Below are 25,078 nucleotides of genomic sequence, written 5' to 3'. Positions count from 1 at the left end.
TGTCGCCTGGAAGCAGACTGAGCGCCTGCACTCGTCTCTACTCACTCTGACTTCAGGTTGGCGATTGTGGTTCGTCCGAAGCTGTAGGCGTTGTTCTCTGGAACAGACAGACATGGCAAAACGAGTCACGAGTCCAGCAAGTGAAACCTTCCCGTTCCCACAGTTCTGACACTGTCCCAGACAAAAAGCTGGAGGTTTAAATCTAAACGACGTCAGGGTTTCTGGAGTGAGAATTCACCAGAACCTGGTTTCTATGGTCCAGACTCGGGTCACAACAATCAGCATCTACAGACCGGATGGGAGTGAGTCCAGGTCCAGCTAAAACCACCAGCTAGATCAAGTCTAGAGCGGCGCAGAGCACCTCCCGCCCTGCAGCCGCCGCCTTTACCTTCTTTGGAAGGAGGTCCAGGAGCTCCCTGGCTTAGGAAAGCATCTGCACTGATAATTCTGACTAAAACCAACCAGAAACAGATGGAGAGCATCATGAAGGGAATCCTGCAGACCACAGTCTGTCTTCAGCTGGAGCGCTTACCCAGCAAGTCACCGGAGAAGTTCACCGGCAGGACGATGCCCACGGAGAGGACGCCGACGACGACCAGAAGGCCGATGATGTGGCGCTGGAAGGACAGGTAGTGCACGGCGTCCTCGCCGCACTTCTCACGGATCTCCTCGTCCCTGAAGTATCGACGAAGGAGACAGATCTCAGACCCTCAGATCAGACATTTCCAAAGCAAAGAGAAGCTGGCGGGTTGTTGAGAGCCAGACTTACTTTATTCTGAAGATGGCCGTGAGCCAGGAACAGAAGCCCTGCAGGAGAAACCAGACTGATCAGAACCAAAACCCCGGAGCATGAAGAACAGCGGCAAACCATTTATTTTGTTGTACAGAAGAAAAACATCATTTCATTTCTGGTCATTTCATCACAAGAAAGACAAGAGTAAGCAGACGAGGGGCGGAGCCCGAGGGGCGGAGCCCGAGGGGCCGCAGCGGTCTGTGTTTCCTGGCACATCGTCCCACTTCATGGCACAACCCAGCGGCCATGTTGTCTTCAGCTCATTGAAATGCTATGTATATCAAATATCACTTAAATTAATAGCAATTCTTTAAATGCCTCGACACTGGGCCACTGTCTCTTTAAGCTCCGCCTCCAGGAAGTCATCCCAACATGGCTCCTCTATTAACCCTTTAACTGCTAGCACATTGTCTGGGAGAGCTGAGGGAGGAGCTGCTCCTCGAAGGCGGGGCTAGGTCCACCCAGGCGTTTTGCAGCTGTTGCCATGGAGATTAAAGAGGATTTCTCAAACATGAAAGAATCAAAGCAGCACAGCAGGGAAAACATGATCATTTACTTCATTACCAGAATACTGTAACAACTGAAAAATCCAAATACCTGGTTGCTCAGGCCTCCAGTTGTTTTTACAGTTTAAGGTAAAGTTATTAACCCTCTGAATGCTTTCACAGCTTCAGTTGATCTTTGTAGTGCAGTTTTTAAAAGTTTCACTGAAACTCTCAGCCTCCAGAGGCTCAGCTCAGTGACGAAACGCCTCACGCCGGCTCCGAGCCACTGGAGACATGTCTTTGTCCCATTTGTCCACTGCAGCTAAACGTCTGCGGCCGACAGACTGTCCACTGGACTGGCTCCCTGCTCGCTGATTTAAAGATACTTTTGGGCCGGGTGTCCTGCCTTGATAAGTATCTCCTTCGACTGGACGGGTCCTGCTGCTTCCAAAGTGGTACGCCACCAAAAGCCGAACTTAACCCACAGTGTTCTTGCTAATTTTAGACCCATCTCTAAACTACCATTTTTATCAAAAGTTTTAGAGAAGATTGTTTTTACTCTGGTCTTTCCTAACAGATCATGATATATCTAAATGTGGGCACAGAAAGTCTTTATTGATCTCCTAACGGCTGATTCAGGGACACTGGGGTTTTATCATTACTAGATTTAAGTGCAGCGTTCGATAGCACAACATCCTTTTGTTTGGATTGCAGCACTGCGTTGGTCTGCAGGGCCCAGCCTTAGATCGGTTCCCACCGTATTTGAAAGACAGAAGGTTTTCTGTTCATCTTGATCTCTGTTCCTCTGTGGCAGCACCTCTAAATTATGGAGAACCTCAAGGTTCAGTTTTAGGTCCTATTCTATTTATTTTGTATTTGCTGCCTCTTGGACATATTTTGAAGAAATTGAATATCTCTCGTCAGTGTTTGCTGACGATGTGCAGATATACAACAGATTGCTTAACAGCAGTTAGCCAATGGATGAACCAAAAGCTTCTTCACTTGAATCAAAAATAAAACTCAAGTTGTTTTGTTTGGACAAAAGAGCCTCATTGGTCAACCTGGTAAAGTTCTTGGTTCCTTTGCTCCTTTTCTTCTGTTAGAAATCTCAGTGTCATTTTGACAGTTTGAAACCGGATCAGCAGGTGAGCTCTGTCGCTTTTTTCATCTTCTAGCAAAGGTTAAATCCAGCCTTCATCACTACACGTTTAGACTACGCAACTCATTATGTAACAATGTGGACCAGTCTTCCCTACAGCGTCTCCAGATGATTCAAAATGCCGCAGCGAGACGTTTAACTGGAACCAGAAACCAGAACACATGACTCCACCATCGACTTCTCTGCCAGTTTCTTATCGGATTGATTTTAAAATCCTTTTATTGGTTTTTAAAGCTTTACATGGTCTAGATTCAGCTTCAAATAACAAACTGCTCATAAATATTCCCAGAACCATTCGCTGTCACTGCTCCTGATGTGTGGAGCGATTCGCCCTCCAACATTTGATCAGCCACTTCAAGTCTCTCCTGAAAACTCATTTTTATTCTTTAGCTTTTCTATAAGGCCTGACATGGTAATTTACTGTTTTACTTTGTGTTTTTATCTCTGGTTTATGAATACTGTACAGCATTTGGTCCAGTTGAAATTTGTTTTTAAGATCAAAAAGTTAATTTTACGACACTTCATAAATTTTTATTTGTAATTTATGAAAAACAAATATTGTAAAACTGCTTTTAGATTAGTTTCTAATGTTTTTGCTGACAATATTTTACATTAATCTGCTTATCTATATCTGATGTTAAGTTAAGCTTGTTTTTACAGTGTTATGCTAAGCTAGGCTAATAGTGTCCCTCTGTTTGTAGCATTGTTAAGCTAGGCTAATGGTGTCAATCATAGCTTAGCATAATACTTTATGCTAAGCTAGTGTAAGCCAGTGTTAAAAACACAAGTAAAAAATGAATAGATATTGATTTAATATCTTCTTCTACAACGACATTAAAAAGTATAAATAGATTTCAAGTCTTATTCTGCAATAAGAGTTAAAAAGCAATAAAGTTCAAAATAAGTTAATAAATATGTTCATAAATATAGATAAAAGGTGCTAAAAATCTTTAAAAACTGTGAAATATGCCTTTAGTGATTTTTTGTAGTGACAGATTAAACAACCAATAGCTGGCACAGTCTGATTTCACATCAGCCAATCAGATTGATTGTCCCGCCCCTTTAACTGCGTTACTGATATTTTGCTCAGATTGCATCAGACATGCTTGAGAGCTCAGAGCTGACGGTTGTTTCCGCTAATAGCCTGGAAGATCTTGACAAATTCGATGAAGACTCTTGGAAATCGGTAAGAAAAACAATGTTAAAATAGTTCTGCCAAATATACAATTCAAAATAGTAAATCCGCTTTTATTAAATCTCAGAAACCTTCCGTTGTGAGTGGCTGAAGCCCGGAAAAATCCCCGTGTAGCGTCGTGTAGCATCGGAGCATCGGTGAGTGATCGCACGCGTTCGGCAGTTAGCTCAGTAAATTCACTGAAAATTGGCTAAATTCCCCAATAACTGATCAAATTGAATAAAAATAAAATTGTATTGTAAGATTTTGTATTACTTTTATTGCGTATATTTTTTTATATAAGTAAATGCACTTATTTTTCTATTAGCAACATGTTCTAATATTTCAACAGTGCTAATTCATGGTTAATAGCGCTGTAATGTGATTTTCTATTAGCATTACTTAGGAAGTCTCTGTTCTGAGTAGGTCAGAGCTAATATGAGCTTCTAATCCACATTCTGATGTTAAATAGATGTACTTCATTGGTACTTATATATATATAAAGCTAATTTCTTTAGTTTTACCGATGTGTTGGTAATATTTAACTCTGATAACTGGAATATTGTTGTACAACATGGAAAATCTTGAGAAATGATGAAAGATCTCTTTGAATTGTAGCTTAAGCTTCATTGATATTGGCATCCTGTTTTTAAGATGCTTTGCTCTGGCCTTGTTCCAGGCCAGACTTTTTTTTGTTATGGTGCACTTTTGGCCTGTAGTGCCCAGAGACCCCAAGGTCACCCTCTCCTGACCTTGGATGACGAGCCCCAGCCCAGAGGACCGAGTGAACCGGTAGATGGTGACCCGACTGGTCACTGGCCGTGAGACATTGAACGAACATTTGACAGACTCATTGAAAAGACTAAAAAAATACTGGGTTATTTCTTTTATCTCTTTTTTTTAAAGTGCACAATTTTTGTTTATTTGTAAATGTGGATCCACAGTATTTTCTTTATTAAATTGTACTCTTGTAGACATTGTGTGCTCTCCTCTGTTGTTGCTCACACCTGGGCTCCCATGAATTTAGAGTCTCCTGATCAGACCCAACCCCCTTCATACTTGTGTAGTGTTGGTGTTGGTCAATGAAGTAAATTAACTTACCTGCCATCTACTATTGTCAAGGGTATTTGAAGTAACTGTTCTTGTGGGTTACATTAGGCCAGTGGTTCCCAAACTATTTCTGGCCCCCTATGACTTACAAATATCTGCCTGGTTGAATGATGTGTGTGAGCAAAGGGGGGTGGATCCTCAGAGACTCCCTGTTATACTCAGCCCGGCTCCAGACGAACAAGGGGAATCAACTTTTTGGGGGCAAAATGAATCGTACTGAACATAGACAACAACACCAGTAGCCTACAGGCTACTAGTTAACAAGTTTAAGGTTCTGTATTGATATTAGCTAGTCATCTTTTAGCTAACATTAGCTAGTCATCTTTTAGCTAACATTAGCTAGTCATCTTTTAGCTAACATTAGCTAGTCATCTTTTAGCTAACATTAGCTAGTCATCTTTTAGCTAACATTAGCTAGTCATCTTTTAGCTAACATTAGCTAGTCATCTTTTAGCTAACATTACCTGCATCCAACAGCTTTACTCAACTCAGTCGGTTAGTTTGGAGGGAAAAACTGTGAAAAGTTCTTTGCGTTTTGCTGGTTTGCTGCCGTGATTCTAACCCAAACCTACGTAGCTCCGCCCAGCAGCAGCAGGTCTCCTTCACAGGTGGAAACCCAGCGCGAGCGTCGTAGCGCTCATGTTGCGTTTAAAGGCGGCTCGGAAAACCAGGTTTCAACATGTTAACAACGGATTAAACAGTTTTAACTGCTGAGAAAAGTGACAGAGGACACAGATATGGGAAGTGAGGAAGCCTCTACTGTATCAAATTGACAGAGGAATAACAGAGAGTTGGCCATTCTAAGGTAAAAACCCAGCGCACTTTTCGTCCAGATGGCTTCCTGCTCAAAGCCAAAGCAAAATATCTATTTTTCTTGACAAAAACACGTTTAGGGGAAATGAAAAAGAAAATATATACATTACTTGACGGAAACTTGTGTAAGGAAAAGGAAAAACTAAATATATATTTATGCTTTTATTTCTTATTATGTCAGTTTTGGTCCTCCTTATGCAGTTCATGTATTGGAGAAATAATTAAATGTTGATGACATTTGAGGATATTTTTAAATGTTTTTTGTGGAATCCTTTATGTGGCCCAGCGTCACCCAGACTCTGCCTCCAGTGCCCTCTGGGTAAATTGAGTTTGAGATCCTTGATTTACAGCATTATGCTAAGCTAGGCTAACGGTTCCCCCTGTTTACAGCATTATGCTAAGCTAGGCTAACGGTTCCCCCTGTTTACAGCATTATGCTAAGCTAGGCTAACGGTTCCTCCTGTTTACAGCATTATGCTAAGCTAGGCTAACGGTTCCTCCTGTTTACAGCATTATGCTAACCTAGGCTAACGGTTCCTCCTGTTTACAGCATTATGCTAAGCTAGGCTAATGGGTCTGGTTTGTACTGAAGGCTGAGTTTTATAGGCGAACATGACAGCAGGGAAACTAATCGGACCCCAGAATAAGGTCAGAACCTGGAGGAAACTCCCAAGAAGGAGGCCGTTAAACATCTCAAGATTCAGATGATGGTGAGGAGGAGGAGGAGTGATGAAGACATCCTTACGTTGTCTCTCTGGTCGAAGTCCACAGAGCTGGACACCGAGGTGAGCCGTTCGTAGCGATCTGGAGTCTCCGAGTGCATCGCTGAGGCAACGCTGCAAACAGACAGGAAGGAGCCAGTTAGCATGTAGCTGCCTGACCTTTGACCTCTATGCCTGAAAGCTGGTTCCCTCAGACTGACACGAGGAGGGAGACACAGACGGAGCTGCTTCAGGGTCTGAGACCTCAGGACAAACGGCCCCAAAGGGACAGGAACTAAGACTGTGCCCCCTAAAGGCCGACCCCAGATTTAACGATGAAGATGTGGATCAAATTTCAGGCGAATGAAAACATGAAAATGTTGAGCTAAAAGCTTAAAAATTCACCAACATAAAGAAATTCAGAAAACCTTTCCAGATAGGCCCGCCCACTTCCCTGCTGTGACCAGATGTACAGGGTTTCCTGACCGTCCTTCCAGGGACCGACCTGCAGGAACCATGAACTCCTTTGCGCCTCCCAGTGTGGAAGCTAGCAGGCGGGTTCTGAGTTCAGACATGATCTACCCGGTTCTGACTCGGCCCAAGGCGCACTGAGGTCTAACCTACTGACTACCACGGGGTCACCAAGGGGTCACCACACACTGAGCTGCAGCAGCAGCCGTTACCTTTTCACCGGCTCATAGTTATCTGTGTCTCGTCTGCGGCTGAGTTTAAGATGGAGAGAGGAGTGCAGCGTTAGCTTCATCACACACACATACAGAGTATGGAGGGTTAGCAGGGCCAAAAGTCACTCATTAGTGAGCAGAACGTCTGATAGGATGAGAAGGAGCCAGATGTGCTAGTAGACCAATCAGAGCGCAGCATCCTGTTATTGGGAGCAGCAGACGGAGGAGGAGGAGTTAACGGACAAACCAAACAGCCGACAGGCAGCAACATACTATTCCTGCTCCTCCAGGTCGCTGAAACGCTTCTTCAGTCTTCAAGAGGGAAAAACAGGAAGATGAGGAAAAGGTTACTGAAGCAGAATCTCCCGCTTCTCCAGGCGATCCTGATCCTCAACCCAGTGTTCTCCAGAGACATTTACACTCCAGCAGCCCAGCCACCAGGGGGCACCGCTGAGACCACAGGAACCAGTCACTTCCTGCTTACCTGTCTGCATCTGTGACCAGCGCCAGGCGGCCATAATCCCATGCAACCTTCCTCAGGATGGAGAAGACGAAGAGGAGCACCTGAAGAAAAAGAGAATGATGAAGAAGAGCATGTAGAGATGAATATGGAGCTAGATGTAGGTTATCCAGATTGAAACCTCTCTTTTCCTGCTCCAAAGTTGGCTAGCTTTCAGCTGAGGGTATTTTTTCACTGCATTCTGTGCAACACAACCAGCTGAGAACATGGAGCCATTTGCTCTGCTTGTAATTAACAGAAATTTATACAGAAATGCAGATTTTCTAGCATATCGTCACATTTAACTGATCCAACCAGAGAAACACGATTCCCTCGCTGAAACCTTCTGAGCAGCATTTCAGAATCAGAAGCTGACATCCACCACCTGCTATTGCTGTGCTAATGGCTCTGCTAACTGCTCCGCTTACACTCAGCCAACAGCTCTGCTAACATGCTGCTTGGCGTAGCGTTGACAGGCTCACCAGGAAGCACATGAAGTCCAGGGCGAGCACAGTGGGCACGCCTCCGAATGGCAGCCCCTGCAGCACCGTGCTGCGGATGCGGGCTGAGTAGCAGTAGTCTTTGGATTCATCGTCGGCTGTACAGTTTTTCTGTTCGCTGCAGGCCGGGCTGCTACCCACTGACTCCATGGTGACAATCAGCGCACTGAGCATGCTCACTGCCACATCGTCGCTGGGGACCTGAAGAAGAGAGAGGCCAGAAGTTTGGGATCTGGGAACATGCCTCTAGATTTCCAGCAACATCTAGAAACAGCAGGCTAACGGTAGCAGGCTAAGGGTAGCATCCACAGCTATATAGTGTAATTTCCTGTAGTGGTTTTGTCTCTGAACGGTGGAGCAGATAGATAGAAACATCGATAGTGTGGATAGAGACATACTCGGGCTGAGCGATATGGCTTAAATATAAAATCGCTTTTTTTTCCTCCAAATTAAATTTTATTTGGTAACACAAATTATTTTTAAAAGATGTTCTTTCATTTTGATAATTCCTTCTGTGAGTTGATCTGAATTCAAAATCTAAAAAAATAAATAGAAGCATTTGTCAAACAAGAGTTCTGCCTTCACTCTGAACTGTGGAAACACGAGGCGTGGTGAAAAAGTTTCATCTTCAAAATCAGAAAATTTGATGAATCAATTGACTTGATTTATCACCCAGGCCTAGAATATAAATATTCCCACAACAATAATCTGTTTAAACATACAGATATGAGTTAGGAACTAAAGGTAGAGGAGAACAGACATGAATACTAGACGCCTCACTGAGCGCTGAGTCGTAGGTAACAGCGTCCGCCATCTTGTATGTGGCAGCAGATCGGAGCTCCTTCAGTCCTGTTCTGTGTGTTTCAACCGTTTTACGAAACAAACTGGATTCACCATCACCTTCCCCAGGTAAGGATGAAAGATCAGAATTACTTTGCAGCCAGAAACTCGCTTCTAAACAACCGAGAAATATTTCCTATGTAGCTAAATTGGCCCGAAATAACCGCTGATTGTTAGCTTAGCAGCTAACGTTTTCACACTGTTTTCTAATGAGAGCTGATGAGAAACCGCTGTTAGAGGAGAAGTTCATTAGAAACCAGAGGATTTAGTGAGGAAAGATCAGTCAGGATCAGAGCTGGAGCTGCTGCTCTTCAGTCTGTTTCCAGCTCAGCTTCTCCATGTCGGTATTTAGCTATAAAGATGCTACGAGTCAGAGCCCAACATGCTGAAAATGGCTTGTTATGAAGGTGAAGGAAACATATATGTATTTTCACTTTTGGATCATTTCTCTTTTATCCTCGGCTTCAGCCTGAGAACCAGGACGTCTCAGAAGTCATTGAGTTCTCCCAGTGAGACCAGCAGACTGAAGCCTGTGACCAGTGCTCCCAGTATAATAAATATTTTATTCTTTCACTTTGTGTAAATATCTCAATCTGAAGTATTAGTGTATCAATACAGCTTATGTAATGAAATAAAAATAATTTACTCTGTTAGAATTATTTTCACTCTTTGCTGTCAATAGCAGAGTTGATGTATACAGTAATAAATATTTTTCTCTGGAAAAAAGTAAGAAAATATGTAGTTTAATGTTTGACAATGACTGATTTATAAATCAAAAGTCATTTCTCAAAAATGTATAAAAAATAAATACAAGAAAATTATTTGATTCTTGTCTTGCAACGTTAAAATGTACATTAAATTATGGAATTATGTAAATACCGTGTTTCCCCGAAAGTAAGACAGTGTCTTACTTTCTTTTTATCCCCAAAAGCCCCACTATGTCTTACTTTCGGGGTATGTCTTATATTGGAAAAAAATTGTCGAATTTTTTGTTTTAACCATAAAACGCCAGCAGGGCCGAGCGCAAATCGTGACACCGCACCTACTAATGGCACTTCCGGTGGCAGGTGTGACACCTGCCACCGGAAGTGCCACTGTTTTCGGGTCTAGCTGTCAGTGTTGCCACTGACTTCGGCAAATGGACTACATATCCCATGATGCTTTATTACTAGTAGAAGAAGAACTTAAAGACAGACGAAGAAGACAGAATTTAATAAGAGTTTTTTTTCGCAGAAATACTTATGTTAGCTGAATTCCTATACGTTCTTTATATCATGTATGATTCGTTCATCCTATTTATTCACTAAAGTTCATCTGAATAATCCAGCCGACTCCTTTCGTCTTTGAATTAATCAAATACACAGCAGGTATCAGGGATGCCTTTGGTTTCGGCACCTTTGTAACAGCTGAGTCTGGCTTCCACTAGAGCTGCTGTTGGGGTCCAGGATGTTTCAGAGCTGTCACAACCGGTGCCGATGTTCTGGGGGACGGCAGTGACAGTTTTTGGAAAACGTGTTACTTATAATGCGTGTTTATAAATTTGTATTTCAGTGGTAATTGTATTGGTTAATTATCCTTGAATATTTTTGACTAAATTTAATTGAAGGAAGATGGCCAAAGTAACTAAGTGTCACCATTACAGTGGAACCTGTTGAACCCCGTTGGGTTGCCAGATAGGGCTTTGGCCAAGATGGAAATACGTAGCAGTTGTGTAAAACGTATATTGTAGAAATTAATAAAGTTTGAAAAATAAATTTTAAGCGTAATGATTATAATTTCTCATGGATGAATAATAAGTTATTTGATCCTGATGTAGTAAATTCACACTAAACATGAATTTTACAGTAGACTTCAAATGATTTCAGAGGAATTTTATAATACATAAATATTTTAGTTCTTGGTTATTGAAAACTTAATTATATGTTATTGCTGTTTAAAGTATTTATATACAATGGCTAATAAATATTGACAAATCAATTACTATGCATATACTTTGTGACATAAACTTTAAAACATGTTGAAACATATCTGCCAAATAAAATAATATGTAAACAGCACAAATTTCTTTGAAAAAATCATTTGCATCTTAAGTTTATAACCCAAAGTAATTTTTATTTCCAAAAATATGTAACAATCTTGTTCTTAATGCTGCTTAAGATTCACACATTGTCAAAGTTTTTGAGGTGTACATACTTTGTGTTTTGACTTATCAATATTCAATATTAGTGTAAAAAATTTGAAGGTGGTTTAACTTGAAAGTGAAAATCCTCCTGCTGCCTAGAAAATGCTATTGAAATGCATTTTGTAGCTCAGATTTTAGTCATTCTCTCATCTTTGAATAAGAAACTTTGAAGACAATGAACAGAACCAGAAACAAACACAGAGAAGCAACCTTCATGTATGCCACACAAATCTGTAATGAACTTGACAAATAATGAAAAATAGCAGATTAAATTTATTAAATAATAAGCAATAACTCTTTAAAACTGGTTAACAGGCATTTTTGGAAAATTATGATAACATGTTCTTTGAAAAATTGCATTATCTTAAATAAAACACTTAAAGTTATGACATCCTGCACTGTCATGGAACCAGGCTGAACATAATGTCACTCTGGAATTGTCAATATCTCATGTTGCCACTGTCACTAATATTAACTAATAAGTCCATATTAGTGAACTTACCCGGTTTAATAATCAATAGCATTATATTAAGGTCCCTGTATGAAAATAATTATAATACGGAACTGACAGGAGCTTGTCAGCACTGGCATACCATGGCAACCGAGTGTCAGTTGTAGTGGTAGGTACCTAGTGGTAGCTATTATCAGCTGTTGCAGAAGAGGTCCCATCTGACAGTGCAGGAGTTGTCTTTCTCCGTTTAAGTCTGAACACCGGCTGTATATTTAAATATGTATGAGAATTATGTTTTAATTAAGATATATTTTATTTCTATTTGTTTGAACTAAAGTTATTCATATGCTACATTCTGTCTGAAACAGATAGAGAATGAGGTTAGCAGCCTGTGGCACCCATGGCCACCTTACTTGTGCCACCTTACCCAGTGGTAAGGTGGCACAAGTGACAGCTTATGGCAGCTGTCAACATGTTTTCACTGAGGCTCTTTATTGGAAACTGAAATTTGAGACTGTATAAAAAATAGACCAGGGTATATTTGCTTTTCTAAGGGAACACAACGCTTAAGAGGAAATGCAATACGTTGTGCCAGATCCACCATTATTTTCATTAATTATAAATTCATTCATATTAAATCTGACACAGAAGCTGTCACCAAAGAATATTCTATTCCTATTCTATTGTTTTCCCCACTAAGCATATTTAAATATGCTGAAGTATGTATAATACAATTTAAAAAACTTTAAAATGAAATTTTTATAAATATAGATGTTTGTATAAGGTTTCCAGTAGCAAAACAGCGTATTATGAAAGATTAAATGTTCAAATACGTCATTGTCCCTGGTAAACATATAACGCTGAGTGGAGCGGTCGACCGCTATAAGATGGCCGCCCTAAATCTCGTCAGCAAAAATAGGCGAGAGCGGTCGGTGAGGCGTGGGAGGTGCCAGTATGAGGTCGTGGAAACCCTTGGAAGGTGCCGAAGTCAGCCGAAGTCAGCCGAACGCAGTGCCAACTCTGGCAGCTAGACCCGAAAACAGTGGCACTTGTGGCAGGTGTCACACCTGCCACCGGAAGTGCCATTAGTAGGTGCGGTGTCACGATTTGCGCCTGCTGTCTCTCTAAAACGCGGAAGTGAGCAGGAGGCGGCGCGCAGCTAGATGAGAGGTGTTTCCCCGAAAAGTAAGACATATGTCTTACTTTCGGGGTACGGCTTATATTAGCCGACCCTCCTGAAACCCCCGATGCGTCTTACAATCGGGGAAACACGGTATGTTCTTTAATAAAACACTGTAAAAGTGTCTGTTCGTCAATGTTAATATGAAAATAATCAGAATACTTTCTATCAAATAAAAACATTGTGCTCTTTATTCAGAAATTCCCCAAAACAATTAAATAATCATATCAAAAGTTATAAAATTTAGTCATTTCTTTGATTGCCAAATCATTATTAGTGTTTGTATAGTTATATAAATATATATTGATATTACTAAATAATTTATTAAATAAATTATGAACGGCTGTGTGCTTTGTAATATGCTCTTCATACATCGATATCAGAATATTCCATTCCTATTCTATTGTTATAGCCACTAAGCATATTTAAATATGATGAACTATGTATTAAAAACATACTTAAAAAAATACAACTGTTTATAAATGTAGCTTTGATAGATGTTTGAATATGGTTTCCAGTAACAAAAAAGTGTGTTATGATCGATTAAATCCGCTGATACGTCATTGTGCTGCTAAACACATAACGCTGAGTGGAGTGGAGTACCGCTCCAAGATGGCCGCCCTAAATCTCGTCAGCTCCAATAGGCGAGAGCGGTCCATGAGGGTCTATCCTTATATTATGTCTATGCGTCTAGGTATTCATGTCCATGGAGGAGGATACAGGCGCTTTACGCTACATCAACAAACAGGAAACACACCGGAACCACAGCTCGCTATGCTAGTTGCAATATTAGCATGCTAATTCTAATAAATGGACAGCAGTCATTTTTTAAAGGTGTTGGAAATAAAACCTCCTCCACTGAGTCTGACACAAAGTAGGACTGCACAAATATCACCATGGAAACCTCAGGTACTAACAGCTGAAAGCAGCATGCGAGCTGACGTGCTAGCTATGTTTACGCTATAGCGAGCCGGCTAGCATTCAGTCACAGCCCTGAAGAGGAGGAGCTTTGCTACATGTGGCTTTACTCTGATTTGATCTTCATCACCATGGTAACCAGGGGCAGCGCTGCAGCTGCAGGTGTTCTGCTACCTCACGCTCTGGAACCAAAGGTAAAAATAAAAGTTTTAAAGATGGAAGATTAAAATGTTGAGCAGCGATCCAGGAAACCATCCAGATGGGGTCCATCAGTCTATCCTGACTGGACCGACTGGTTCTGCAAACCGGTTTGGACTCATTTGAGCTGAAGGAACCATATGAGAGCCCAGATTCTGATGAACCCGATCCAGATAACCCGGTTGCCTTCCTGACATCCTGGATCTGACTTGATCTTTGGTCCTCCAGCGGTTCTGTTCGGCCGCTCCAAGATATCCACGTCTAGTTCTGTTTGATTCTGGTTCTGTTTATTACTGGAGCAGTTGATGGAGATCCATAAAAGTTCTGCTTCCAGAACCAGCAGGGTTCTCCCTGCTCTCCTCCCCCCAGACCTCTCTCCCCGTTGCCATGGCACCGCGGCAGCATGACTCATCGTCCAGACCCCGCCCCCTCCCAGACCCGGCTCCTGATTGGTCCGGGTGGATCGGCTGCAGCCGGCAGATAACGATAAGGAGCCTCAGATAAGAAACAGGAAGTGGTTCTGCTGCACCGTCCCGCTCTAAAACCAGAACCACCAACGGCCCGGTCAGAACGGGATCGGCAGAACTTCCGACTGTCAGCAGAACCTGGCCAAATGTTGTACACAGTAAAAAATGCTGGGTTATTTTCATAACCCAATTTCTGGGTTAAAGCTGTTGGGTCATAGGTTGGGTTAGTTTGACCAAATATTGGGTCAAAATTCATAACTCATGAGTTGGGTCAGAAATTTATCGGAAGTCTACATCTTGCACACTTCTGTTGGGCCAGGAGTTGGGTGGGTAGATTTACCCAAACGGTTGGGTTAAAGATGAAACTTGGAAGAAGCCACGCCCCTCTTCACAAGCCTCTATTTTCAACATGACTGTGAACGTTGCATATCGGACTTCTCCTCTACGTTGAAATAAGACATGGTAAGTAAAAAGAAGATAAAGTTTCAATGTTAATAGAATTTTATACATAAATTGAATTTATTTCAAACATGTTTGATATTTATTTTTATGGTTATTTGAAATGTTTATTATGGCAGGTTCCTCTGACAAAGAGCTTCGGTGTTGCTACAACACGGATGTTGGGGAAAAATAGATGAAGGGGAAGGGCACAATTTGTCAAGTAAATTAAATTCAGTTTTTAATATAACCTCAATCATATTTGTTCATAACTTAACATAGTCAAATTTTTAAAAATCGATTTAGTTTTAAAAGAAAAGGTAGTTGACGGTTTGTCCCCTGATTTTTGCAATATGCGCGCGCATCGTCAGCGGGCTGAGGCTACGTGTTCGAACACCAGCAGTAATGGCGGAGGAGAGCGAGCAGAGCTTTAATAATGTGGGTATATTATGCTTGTTGAAAATAAAATAACTTTTGCAAAGTTATTAGGCGATAAATTAGTTGTGTAAACCTGAATTATGCGCTCGGTTTATTAACATATAGTTTAATTACAAACATGCTCGGACGTGTTCGGACTTATCGCTCCCCTCCAGCCGCCGGCTCGTCTCGCCCGCTCCGTCAGTTGACCGGGCGGAGCGGCTCGTTAAGCCGAAAGAGAACGACCGTCTCCCGGCACATTGCTTTCAAACTCCCGCTGGTTTTCGGCAACGAATTAAAAGCAAAACTAAGACAATATCTAATGTTAATGTTTGCTCATTTTATTATTATTGTTACTATTAATTACAAATACATTTATTTAAAGTTGGTGCTGAAAGTTATTCAGCACTAAGTTTGTGTTAAGTTTTACTTCTAAATTAAATTATATGTGTCATTTTATTTTATTAAGAGCTATATTTATTTTTAGGAACATAAAATTACTCTGAACATTTGAAATTGCTGGCTAATTACAAGTTATTTGCAGTGGAGACAGCTATAAGATTTAATTCAGTCATTCTTAAAGTTTGATTTGTGATTTTCTTTTCTGATAGATTTTGTAATTTTACATCCAGGATCTTCAGGAGAATTAAGCGAAACTCCTCGTTCTCAAGGAAGACCTTCTGCATGACCAAGAACATGAGTCTGCTCCCTCAAGGTATTGAAGCTCAGAAGAAATGTTCTCTAAAATGTTTTCATGCTTTCTAGTTACTGCAACATTTTAACACTAACTTATGTTTGATACAGAAGATGATGTATTCCTGCAGCTGCTGCCAGTACCCCTTCCTCCTCCACCTTACTAATTTGGGAGAAGTTTCAGATCCATCAACCTGGAAATTCAGATGTTTTCATTGATATCCAGCCTGTAAGTCAACCTTCATCTCTGAATCATGCTCAGATCGTTTAAATAATTGCATTACATTCAATAGTGAGGTTTTGTGTTAAACTAGAATCAGTCAGAAATTAGTTTTTGAGAATGTATCCCTTTACCTTTAAATTCACTAATGGCCTGTTTTTGTGTCTTCTCTCTCTTGTTCTCAACAAAGATCTTTTGTATGGCCAAGAAGAGAAAGGAGCGGCCGTCTTCTCAACAACATGAATTTTCTCCCTTAAGGTATTGAAAGCTGAAGAGATGTTTATAAACTGTTAACATTTAACATTTTAACACAAGCTTATGTTTGCCAGACAGACAAGATGATGTAGCCCTGACGCTGCTGCCAGTACTCCTCCCTACTTACACATTTGGGAGTAGAGTTTCAGACCCATCAACCTGGAAGTTCAGAAGGTTTCATTGATATCCAGCCTGTAAGTCAACATTCATCTCTGAATTATGCTCAAATTGTTTGCTGTTTATATAAGTTCATCACTAATGGCCTGTTTTTTCTGTCTTCTCTCTCCATCAGGTTGGGACAAACCTGGTGGTGCATCTACAAAATGTGACAACCTGTATGTCCTCATGCAGGGAGACAGGCAAAATGCTAAAGTGTCGTTAAAAATGCTCCTTGTTTAATGGCTGAAAGGTTTACTTGTAGTTTGCTTTAAAACAGACTTTTTTTCATTAAATGTTTTCTAATATGGAGTAACAGATACTTCTGGAGTTGTAGCCAAATGAATTGAAGTGATTTAACTACTTATGTTTTATAACTTTTGTAAATGAAATTGCTGGCTCTATATATGTATCATGTGAAAATAAAAGAAGCTTTAAATTCATATGCCTTTTAATCCTTTTTTTATATAGTGAAATTTAAAATAATTTTTTTTTAATCCAACTATAGTGGTATAATAACCCTTGTGTTGGGTTATGAATTTCAACCCAATTTTGGGTCAGTTTAACCAATTTAAACAAGTCAATTTAACCCAACGTTTGGTTAGTTGCCATGACCCAATGTGCTGGGTCAAACCCTCAACCCAACCCAGTTGGGTTAAAACAACCCAGCGTTGGGTCGGTCCATATTTGACCCAGCGCTGGGTTACGTATTGGGTTATTTTTAACCCAGCAGTTTTTACTGTGTAGAACCATGAGAAAAGTTCTGAAGCTAAAACGTCTACCCTGAGACCAATTCTGGTTCGAATCTGGACCCAAATGGACGAAATCAATAACCTGCTGATTCCTCCATTCTGACCCGGTTCAGCTCTTCAGACCCGGTTTCCTTCTTGGAGTCCAGAGAGGATGAAGGTCAAAGCTGCAGCTGACGATTAATCGGTTCAATAATCAGCTCGTTCTGCAGATTTTATTCCACGTTAGAAACGCGTTAAAGAAGTAAATTAATTTATTTCCTTTTTGAAAGCAGAAATAATTTCCTGCCAGCAGAAAATCCATCTGCAGCTGAAATCCCCCCGACACGAGAAAAGCTGAACATCAATAGACATTGTTTATTGTTTATTGATTGACTGAATGCTAAAGCCGATTAATGGGAGATTATTTCCAGAATGTGAAGCTAAAACTGAACTAGAGTTCAGACTAAAATGTTTTTATTTTAACCTCCTGACTACCAGGAAAAAAATATTGTCCAATCACCATTTTTTTTAAATCCCACAGTCTTTGTAAGGTAATAAAAGGTTTTATGCACTTTCTTTGTCTCTTCCCATGAACGCAAATTTTACGAATTAGAAAAAGATACGTACAAAAGTCCCACCCCTTCACATGTGGTATCATTGAAAAGCCGTAAATGTCCTCTCCAGATACCAAAAGGAATTAATTCAGTAGAATGCGGGGGATGGGAGATATTCAAGTTTAGAAATGTGAAATACTGGTAGTCAGGAGGTTAAATGTTTATATGTATTTACATTTTTATTTTAATTATTGATTTGATTTTCTTTCAGTCTGGATTCAGGTTGTTTTTTGTTTTTTAGGTTTTTGGGATCTGGTGGCCTTTATTCGATAGTGATTTGACAGGAAATGAGAGAAGAGCAGGCCGGGAATCGAACCTGCAACCCCTGCGCCCCACTGAGCCCCCTGAATGATCCGTTAATCCATAATCTATTACTGAATTAATTTAGGATACATTCAGTAGAAAACAGAACCAGAACCTCTAAAACCTTCTGTTCATCTCCAAAACTGCTGAAGAACTGGACTGAAACGGGTCAGTAGAACGGATCAGAACCGGTTTTGTCGGCTGCAGTCTGTTTCTTTTCCTGACCCGGCGGACAGAACATCAACTCCTCCATGTTCTAGGTTCTATAGATCTAGGTGCAGGCAGGTCCAGTCAGGTGCGCCTGCGCACTGGAGATAATCCTTTAAGTAAAAGAAAAGAATAGTTTTTGGATTTTTTTTATTATCTAACCTGCTTTACTATTAAAATTGTGGAGGAAAATGATCTTTTGTGTGAAAACGTCTTGTAGCAGCTTTGGCAGCTTGGTGTTTTTTCTGTGAGCTAAAAATGAAAGAGGGAGTTTGATCCTCCCGTAGTTCTAAGAGCCGTTTGGATCCCGCCTGAGCTTTTCAGCTGTGTGGTTCTGGTGGGTCGCCGGTTTTATGGTTTGGCGAACGGAAGAGCTGATGGGTCACCGGTTGGCCGACCGTGAAATCTGCCGCTCTTCCTGAGCGTGGCGCTACACCTGCGGGTTAAACAGTGGAAATGTTGACCAAAGAGTAGAAATGAAGCAGACATTGTTGCTTCTCCTCCTCCGGACGTCTCAGAGCCACCGGAACCTGGGAATGTCCTTCCTCCACCCGGTCCACACCATATCTTCCTATTTAGCATAATTTGTGGAAAAATAAATAAATAAAAATTAAAAAAGTCAGCTGTTTCAGTGGGCCATGCGCATTCCGCGCTGTGGTTTAGGTTGGTGCTGGTTTCATGAGCATTGTGCCCTTGCAGGTCAGGAGCAGCGATACTTCAGTGCTGCCCTCCGATAACCTGCAGGCGCCCTGGGTCCAGCGGTTCTGTTTTTAAATGGCTTAATGATTAGAATCGGACCGGAACCGAGATCCTTTAGAATGTGGCAGTTATCGATCAACGGCTTTGATAAACATAGATATTAAAATATTGGCGGCCGTTTGGAAAATAGAGTTCATGTTTCTTTCATGTTTTCAACACAGATTAAAAACTGGATTTTCTCTCTTGATGCTGAAAACGCCTCGATGGAATTCAGATGCTTCTGGAAACCATCGCTAAACTTTCACTAAAATCATAAAGTTTCTGTTCTGACGCATCTGCCAGGTGCTGACACCGACATCAGCTCAGAACCGGAACCGGTTCATCACCAGATCTAACGAGGAAGCTCTGAAGTGATAGATTGAACATTTACTGGTTTATTTTCCAGGTTTGGGCTCCAGCTCCATCAGGTCTTTATAAATCAAGGTGATGGAAACTACTTCCTGTTAACTCTGGAAATATTCTGAAAAAGCTGCAGCTCGTGTTGGACCGGGATCAAACACCGAACCGAGCCTTCGGTTTTCAGGCCTGACAGCCTTTGACTCACTGACCTGATTTCTGCGGGAGCTCCAGCAGGCCGTGCGGGGCCGCAGCACCTACAGCTAGGCCCGAACCGAACCGGCCCTCCCAGCCAAACAAAGCGCAGAGACCCCGCACATCCGCCACCTGCGTGGATCTGCTCCATCAGACGCGGACAGGCACAAGCGCGCGCCGGGCGCGTGCACAGTGCACACATTATGTAACCCCCCCTCCGCGGCCCCCACCGGGCTGGATGGATGCTGCCGGGGGAAGAGGCGCCGCCAGGCCGCCGGAGAGGCTCCAGCCGCGGCCTGGCGGCCCGCGGCGGCCCGCTGAGCGGATCAGGCGGAGCCGCAGCTCAAAGCCAATCATGGAGAATTAGAACAAAGCCGGTACCTGACCATCCGAAGCCGAACCGAACCCCCTGTGCTGCTCCGCTCCGCTTCCAAAACAACCGCTAAATGAACAAATCCTCAGAAGTCCCGATGCGCCCGAACCGCGGGCCGCCGCAGCGCCGCCATCCCGCAGAAACCCGCAAAGAGCCGCAGAGAGCTGGATCCACCGCCGGGGATGCTGGGCCGACAGTCCGCTGCGAGCCGCTGCTCCTCCGCCGGCTGTCCGAGGCAAAATGGAGGCGGAGCGGAGCTGCGGTGACGCGCCGCCGCCAGCAGGGGGCAGCAGGAGCTGACCTTCAGGCTGCGTCTCGCCCTGCGGTTACACAACCGGTCCACGCAGAAGAAGACCTGCTGCTGCTGCTGATGATGCTGCTGCTGCTGATGATGAAATCAGGTCTCCGATCATCTGGACGCCTTATCACGTGACTAAATGAAGGACTTCCGGTCTGACGGGCCGGACAACCAGAGGAAAAAAGTTTGGCTAAAACTTACAATGAGCTGCGGAGGCAGCAAGGTCCCCGGTTCGAATCCCAGCCGGTTCTGCGGTGGACCCGTCCAGGATGGACCTGGGCGGGTTGGTGGCAGCGTTCATCCGTCAGGGCGAACCTCCACGATGATCCACTTTTTAAAGTTTTTTCAGTTAGTCTGCGGCACATAAAGTTTGCTACTGTCAGATCCGTCTCTCTCAGGTCCAGCAGAGGACGGATGGACTCAGTGGACCTCTAACCGTCCAGCAAGCCAGAGCACGACGCAGAACCGAGAATTAAATCATGTTTATTATCAGAGTCTCATGTGCTTCTGGTTATAATAGGACAGAAACATAAATATTATAAAACATCTGAAATCTGAACTGGAGAAGAGGATGATAAAGATTTAACTTAATGAAATCTAAAGTCGGATCTCCGCCTGGACTCCCAGGAACCGGGTCAGAACAGAACCTGTGCTGCTGATTGGATCCCATTATGTTCGGTGATCAGACAGAGACTGATGGGAGGAAGATGGTTCTGATGGAGGTTCTGGTTCTGATGGTCCTCTGATCTTCATCTAAACTGGTTCCGGCCTGGAAACCCGGATCCTATCAGAACCGAACCTTTTGACCCTTCACAGAGCCACGGCTCGGCTGTTGATGCCGAACCGGAAGCCAGATTTCTGCCTCTTCCTCCAGCCTCTGCAGCTCATTGGCTGAGCCTCCGGCTCTGGCAGAGGGCCGCGCCGGAAGCAACAGCTGCGCCGCGGCTGATGGAGTGCCGATCTGCCGCCGTGTCGTTCCTCAGCTGGGCGCTGGTGGTCAGCGGGGCGGCCTTCCTGCTGCGGCAGACGCGCCGCTGCGGACAGTACGGCCGCTACGCGGAGCCGGGCGGTCGCTGCTGGCCCGCCGGCCCGGCCTGGTTCCTGCAGGAGGTTCCGGCCTTCCTGGTTCCGCTGCTGCTGCTGGTGGGTTTTGGAGAACCGGGCCCTGCCACCGGGAGGTCGCTGCTCGTCTGGACCTTCATGCTGCACTACTTCTACAGGTCAGAGGGACCGGACCGGGACGGGTGGGAGGTTCTGGAAAGGTTCGGGGTGTTTTGGGTCATTTAGTGACGTAGTGAGCTCAGGTCCAGAGTTTCGGAACCAGGGGCGCCGCCAGGAATCTTGGGCCCCCTGACAAAAACTTTGTTCAACCTTTTTTGAGCCAAGGTACATTGTTTTAATTGAAAAAAAATCAGAGGCACACCACCACCCATGTAAACAAAGATACTCTGTAGCCGCCTATATTACATATATAGTCATTCTTATCAAAGTGCCTTGAATAATAATAAACAAATAAACACAAAAATTTATTTCTATCATATTTTACATTTTATTTCAAATTGTACTTAACATGTCCACTTCAAAAATACACCTGAACACCTGAACAGCCACAACACTGGTGTTAAATTTAAAGAAGTTGCAGAAAACTTCAAAGTGTTTTACAAACTAATCCACAAGCATTCTTTTAGACAGAATACAGAAAATAGTTCTTATTCTGAAAGAAGCAACAATATTTGGGAAATATTTCAGTTATAATATGAAGAGCTGCATATACAAAATGTCAATATCTGTATATTTTACCCATCTACTGTGAAACCTGTGCATGTTTGGATGAAAACAGCTGATTTCCTGGCAGAAATTGAAGACAAAGCTCTTCCTCAACAGCTCTCAGTCTCTCTCTGGTTTCAGTTTTTATAGTATCCAGGCTTGAGAAGCTCACTTCACACAGACATGTTGTGGGAAATGGACCCATGTTCTTTCCAGCTACTGCTGAGCTTCACTGTCTTTTCCATCACTGTCGTCAGTCTTGCTAGGTACGATGCTCTCACCGCTACCTGTAACATTCATGCATCACTAATTCTCTTGTTTTAATGTAAAATGCTCTGTACCTACTGCCATCTAGTGGTAAGAAAATTACATGATTACGCCGCTCGTCACTGCTACAGAGGAAGAGGAGACACTCGAAGATGGCATTATTTGCAGATAATTAATTCATTTTCAAAAAATCTTTTATGCCCAATAGCCATATTTTCCGGACTATAGAGCGCACCATACTATAAGCCATACCTTCAATTTTTTGGGGGGGAAAAAAACACACACAAAAAAAACCTGGAAACTTACATTATCAGCCTCACCGGGCTACAGGCCGCTGGTATCTCTGCTGCTCTCGGTTTCCCATAAGGACCCAGCAGAGGGCAGCAGAGGGCTGAGTCCTGATAACTGCTGGATATATTAAGGACGCAGTTCTCCGTCTGTGCAGCGGCTCTATTTCCTTCCTGTACTGCTAGATCGATAGCCCTCAACTTAGAAGCTGCATCATATGAGTTGGAAAACATTTCTCTGTCGTGCCTGCTGCTAGCATGTGGTTGTTCTCAAAATGAAAATTAGCACTTCTTTGATTTACAATTTTTACTTCGAATGATTCACTTCCTGCTAAAGAGCCCCCTGGTGGTTGAAGAAAAATCCACAGAAAAGCCGCATGGTTCAAAGCTTAAGAAAAAAGTAGCGGCTTATTGGATAATTTCCACGGCACACCTGACGATCTCTCACGGTACACTAGTGTGCCGCAGCACAGAGGTTGAAAAACACTGACACAGACATGAATACTAGACGCCTCACTGAGCGCCGCCATCTTCTGTGTTTCAACCGTTTTACGAAACAAACTGGATTCACCATCACCTTCCCCAGGTAAGGATGAAAGATCAGAATTACTTTGCAGCCAGAAACTCGCTTCTAAACAACCGAGAAATATTTCCTATGTAGCTAAATTGGCCCGAAATAACCGCTGATTGTTAGCATAGCAGCTAACGTTTTCACACTGTTTTCTAATGAGAGCTGATGAGAAACCGCTGTTAGAGGAGAAGTTCATTAGAAACCAGAGGATTTAGTGAGGAAAGATCAGTCAGGATCAGAGCTGGAGCTGCTGCTCTTCAGTCTGTTTCCAGCTCAGCTTCTCCATGTCGGTATTTAGCTATAAAGATGCTACGAGTCAGAGCCCAACATGCTGAAAATGGCTTGTTATGAAGGTGAAGGAAACATATATGTATTTTCACTTTTGGATCATTTCTCTTTTATCCTCGGCTTCAGCCTGAGAACCAGGACGTCTCAGAAGTCATTGAGTTCTCCCAGTGAGACCAGCAGACTGAAGCCTGTGACCAGTGCTCCCAGTATAACAAATAAATGTTTTATTCTTTCACTTTGTGTAAATATCTCAATCTGAAGTATTAGTGTATCAATACAGCTTATGTAATGAAATAAAAATAATTTACTCTGTTAGAATTATTTTCACTCTTTGCTGTCAATAGCAGAGTTGATGTATACAGTAATAAATATTTTTCTCTGGAAAAAAGTAAGAAAATATGTAGTTTAATGTTTGACAATGACTGATTTATAAATCAAAAGTCATTTCTCAAAAATGTATAAAAAATAAATACAAGAAAATTATTTGATTCTTGTCTTGCAACGTTAAAATGTACATTAAATTATGGAATTATGTAAATATGTTCTTTAATAAAACACTGTTAAAAGTGTCTGTTCATTGTTTGTGGAGGCCAAGTTAATGTAGAAAGTATCCAGTTAAAATTTATTTATTTAATTAGAAATTTAATAGGTGCTTTTGTTGAATTTGTTGAATCTCAAACTAAACTCAGACGAGTTTAGTTTGGGATTATGGATTATAGATTATGGGTGGAATCCTTCCTGTTGATGTTCTGGGTTTCAGACGGCTTTGGTGGAGAACTTTGTTCTGGTTCTGCAGGAGCTGCGTCTACTCTCTGCTGACTCGCGGGCGGCCGGTTCCTCTGAAGATAATCTGCTCCTCCATCGTCTTCTGCTCTCTGAACGGCTTCCTGCAGGGACACCACCTGCTGCACTGCGCTCACCTGCAGCACACCTGGCTGACCAGCGCTCGCCTCTCTGCAGGTCAGACGCGACGCTCTGCCGCGGCAGGAACCGGTTCTGAAGGAGTTCTGAAGTCCAAAAGCTGAACAAGCCACCAGAGGACATTCAGAAGCATGCTAGAACATGAATTGATTTGTTTTTGTTTGGAAAGATGAGATGAGGAAGTTTGGGTTTGGTTTGTTCAGGGGGTTCTGAAATAAGAAAGTGAGGAATTGGGGTATGGATCAGGGTGGGTAGAGATGTGCCTTCTGCAGGACTTCATGTCTTGATTCTGTTTTCTCAAGGCATTCTGCTGTTTGCTGTCGGTCTGACCATCAACATCCACAGTGACCATATCCTGCGTAACCTGAGGAAACCTGGGGAGTACGTCTACAGGATCCCCCACGGTACGGCCAAAGACTCTATAGCTCCGCCTTATGCTGACTTCCTGTTGACCGGTCTCCGTCTTCCAGGGGGGATGTTTGAGTTAGTTTCTGGTGCTAACTTCTTTGGGGAGATCACAGAGTGGTGCGGCTTCGCCCTCGCTGCTTGGTCCTTTCCAGCCTTCGCCTTTGCCTTCTTCACCATCTGCTCCATCGGGCCCAGAGCCTACCATCACCACAGGTACCGTTCAGTCCCATACTTTCAGGATCAGACACACTGAACAAAGGTTTTGGTTGGGTTATGGTTTGGGTTTTAGCTCGAATCAGAAGAACTCAGACTAAATCGCTCCCGGCGTGTCTTCCAGGGATTATAAGCGGAGGTTTGAGGACTACCCCTGCTCCAGGAAAGCCATCATTCCCTTCATTCTTTAGGGATGGAGACCCAACCT

The 25,078-nt window shown here is 42.7% G+C and overlaps 2 protein-coding genes and 4 long non-coding RNA genes across 10 annotated transcripts in view; 5 read left to right on the top strand and 1 right to left on the bottom strand.

The window, feature by feature from the left end:
* LOC106934241 (mechanosensitive cation channel TMEM63B-like) overlaps window positions 1-20,069 on the bottom strand; it is a 27,029-nt gene extending 6,960 nt beyond the window's left edge. The window contains exons 1-8 of one of the 3 annotated variants that reach the window (XM_088006888.1): window positions 19,859-20,069; window positions 7,900-8,118; window positions 7,403-7,482; window positions 7,192-7,230; window positions 6,280-6,370; window positions 770-807; window positions 533-675; window positions 46-97 (exon numbers count right to left, since the gene is read on the bottom strand). In XM_088006888.1, the coding sequence (XP_087863014.1) occupies window positions 46-97; window positions 533-675; window positions 770-807; window positions 6,280-6,370; window positions 7,192-7,230; window positions 7,403-7,482; window positions 7,900-8,091 (635 nt within the window). In that variant the 5' untranslated portion in view covers window positions 8,092-8,118; window positions 19,859-20,069. The remainder of the gene's footprint in view (window positions 1-45; window positions 98-532; window positions 676-769; window positions 808-6,279; window positions 6,371-7,191; window positions 7,231-7,402; window positions 7,483-7,899; window positions 8,119-19,858) is intronic. The other 2 variants (XM_088006879.1, XM_088006882.1) reach the window with 2 other exon arrangements.
* LOC148161249 (uncharacterized) lies at window positions 3,536-4,963 on the top strand. The gene is made up of 3 exons (XR_015763726.1): window positions 3,536-3,623; window positions 3,700-3,769; window positions 4,291-4,963. It is a non-coding gene; the product is annotated as an uncharacterized LOC148161249 (long non-coding RNA).
* Window positions 14,362-16,775, top strand: LOC148161248 (uncharacterized). 2 transcript variants are annotated; one of them, XR_015763723.1, is made up of 6 exons: window positions 14,362-14,615; window positions 15,641-15,723; window positions 15,813-15,930; window positions 16,112-16,179; window positions 16,255-16,370; window positions 16,469-16,775. It is a non-coding gene; the product is annotated as an uncharacterized LOC148161248 (long non-coding RNA). The 2 variants fall into 2 exon arrangements; XR_015763721.1 differs by having other exon boundaries at window positions 16,251-16,370.
* LOC106910417 (uncharacterized) lies at window positions 16,909-18,382 on the top strand. Of its 2 annotated transcripts, none has more exons than XR_015763724.1 (2): window positions 16,909-17,241; window positions 17,919-18,382. It is a non-coding gene; the product is annotated as an uncharacterized LOC106910417 (long non-coding RNA). The 2 variants fall into 2 exon arrangements; XR_015763725.1 differs by having other exon boundaries at window positions 16,909-17,325.
* LOC106910415 (3-oxo-5-alpha-steroid 4-dehydrogenase 2-like) lies at window positions 20,069-25,078 on the top strand. The gene is made up of 5 exons (XM_014977030.2): window positions 20,069-21,368; window positions 24,125-24,288; window positions 24,552-24,653; window positions 24,720-24,870; window positions 24,995-25,078. The coding sequence occupies exons 1-5, from the start codon at window positions 21,097-21,099 to the stop codon at window positions 25,059-25,061; spliced, it is 756 nt and encodes a 251-aa protein (XP_014832516.1). The 5' UTR covers window positions 20,069-21,096; the 3' UTR covers window positions 25,062-25,078.
* LOC148161247 (uncharacterized) lies at window positions 23,004-23,563 on the top strand. The gene is made up of 2 exons (XR_015763728.1): window positions 23,004-23,055; window positions 23,455-23,563. It is a non-coding gene; the product is annotated as an uncharacterized LOC148161247 (long non-coding RNA).

This window comes from Poecilia mexicana, unplaced genomic scaffold, assembly GCF_051168715.1.
Source record: "Poecilia mexicana isolate PSO_F unplaced genomic scaffold, ASM5116871v1 scaffold_1, whole genome shotgun sequence".
In the NCBI taxonomy this organism is placed as follows: domain Eukaryota; kingdom Metazoa; phylum Chordata; class Actinopteri; order Cyprinodontiformes; family Poeciliidae; genus Poecilia; species Poecilia mexicana.
The sequence above is the reverse complement of the archived record's forward strand: the minus strand, read 5'-3'. Positions and strand labels throughout refer to the sequence as shown.

Coding starts and splice junctions, on each gene's coding strand:
- LOC106910415 (XM_014977030.2), top strand. CDS start 21,097: ATGGAGTGCCGATCTGCCGCCGTGTCGTTCCTCAGCTGGGCGCTGGTG. Junction 21,369..24,124: donor ATGCTGCACTACTTCTACAG/GTCAGAGGGACC, acceptor CTGGTTCTGCAG/GAGCTGCGTCTACTCTCTGC. Junction 24,289..24,551: donor CAGCGCTCGCCTCTCTGCAG/GTCAGACGCGAC, acceptor TGTTTTCTCAAG/GCATTCTGCTGTTTGCTGTC.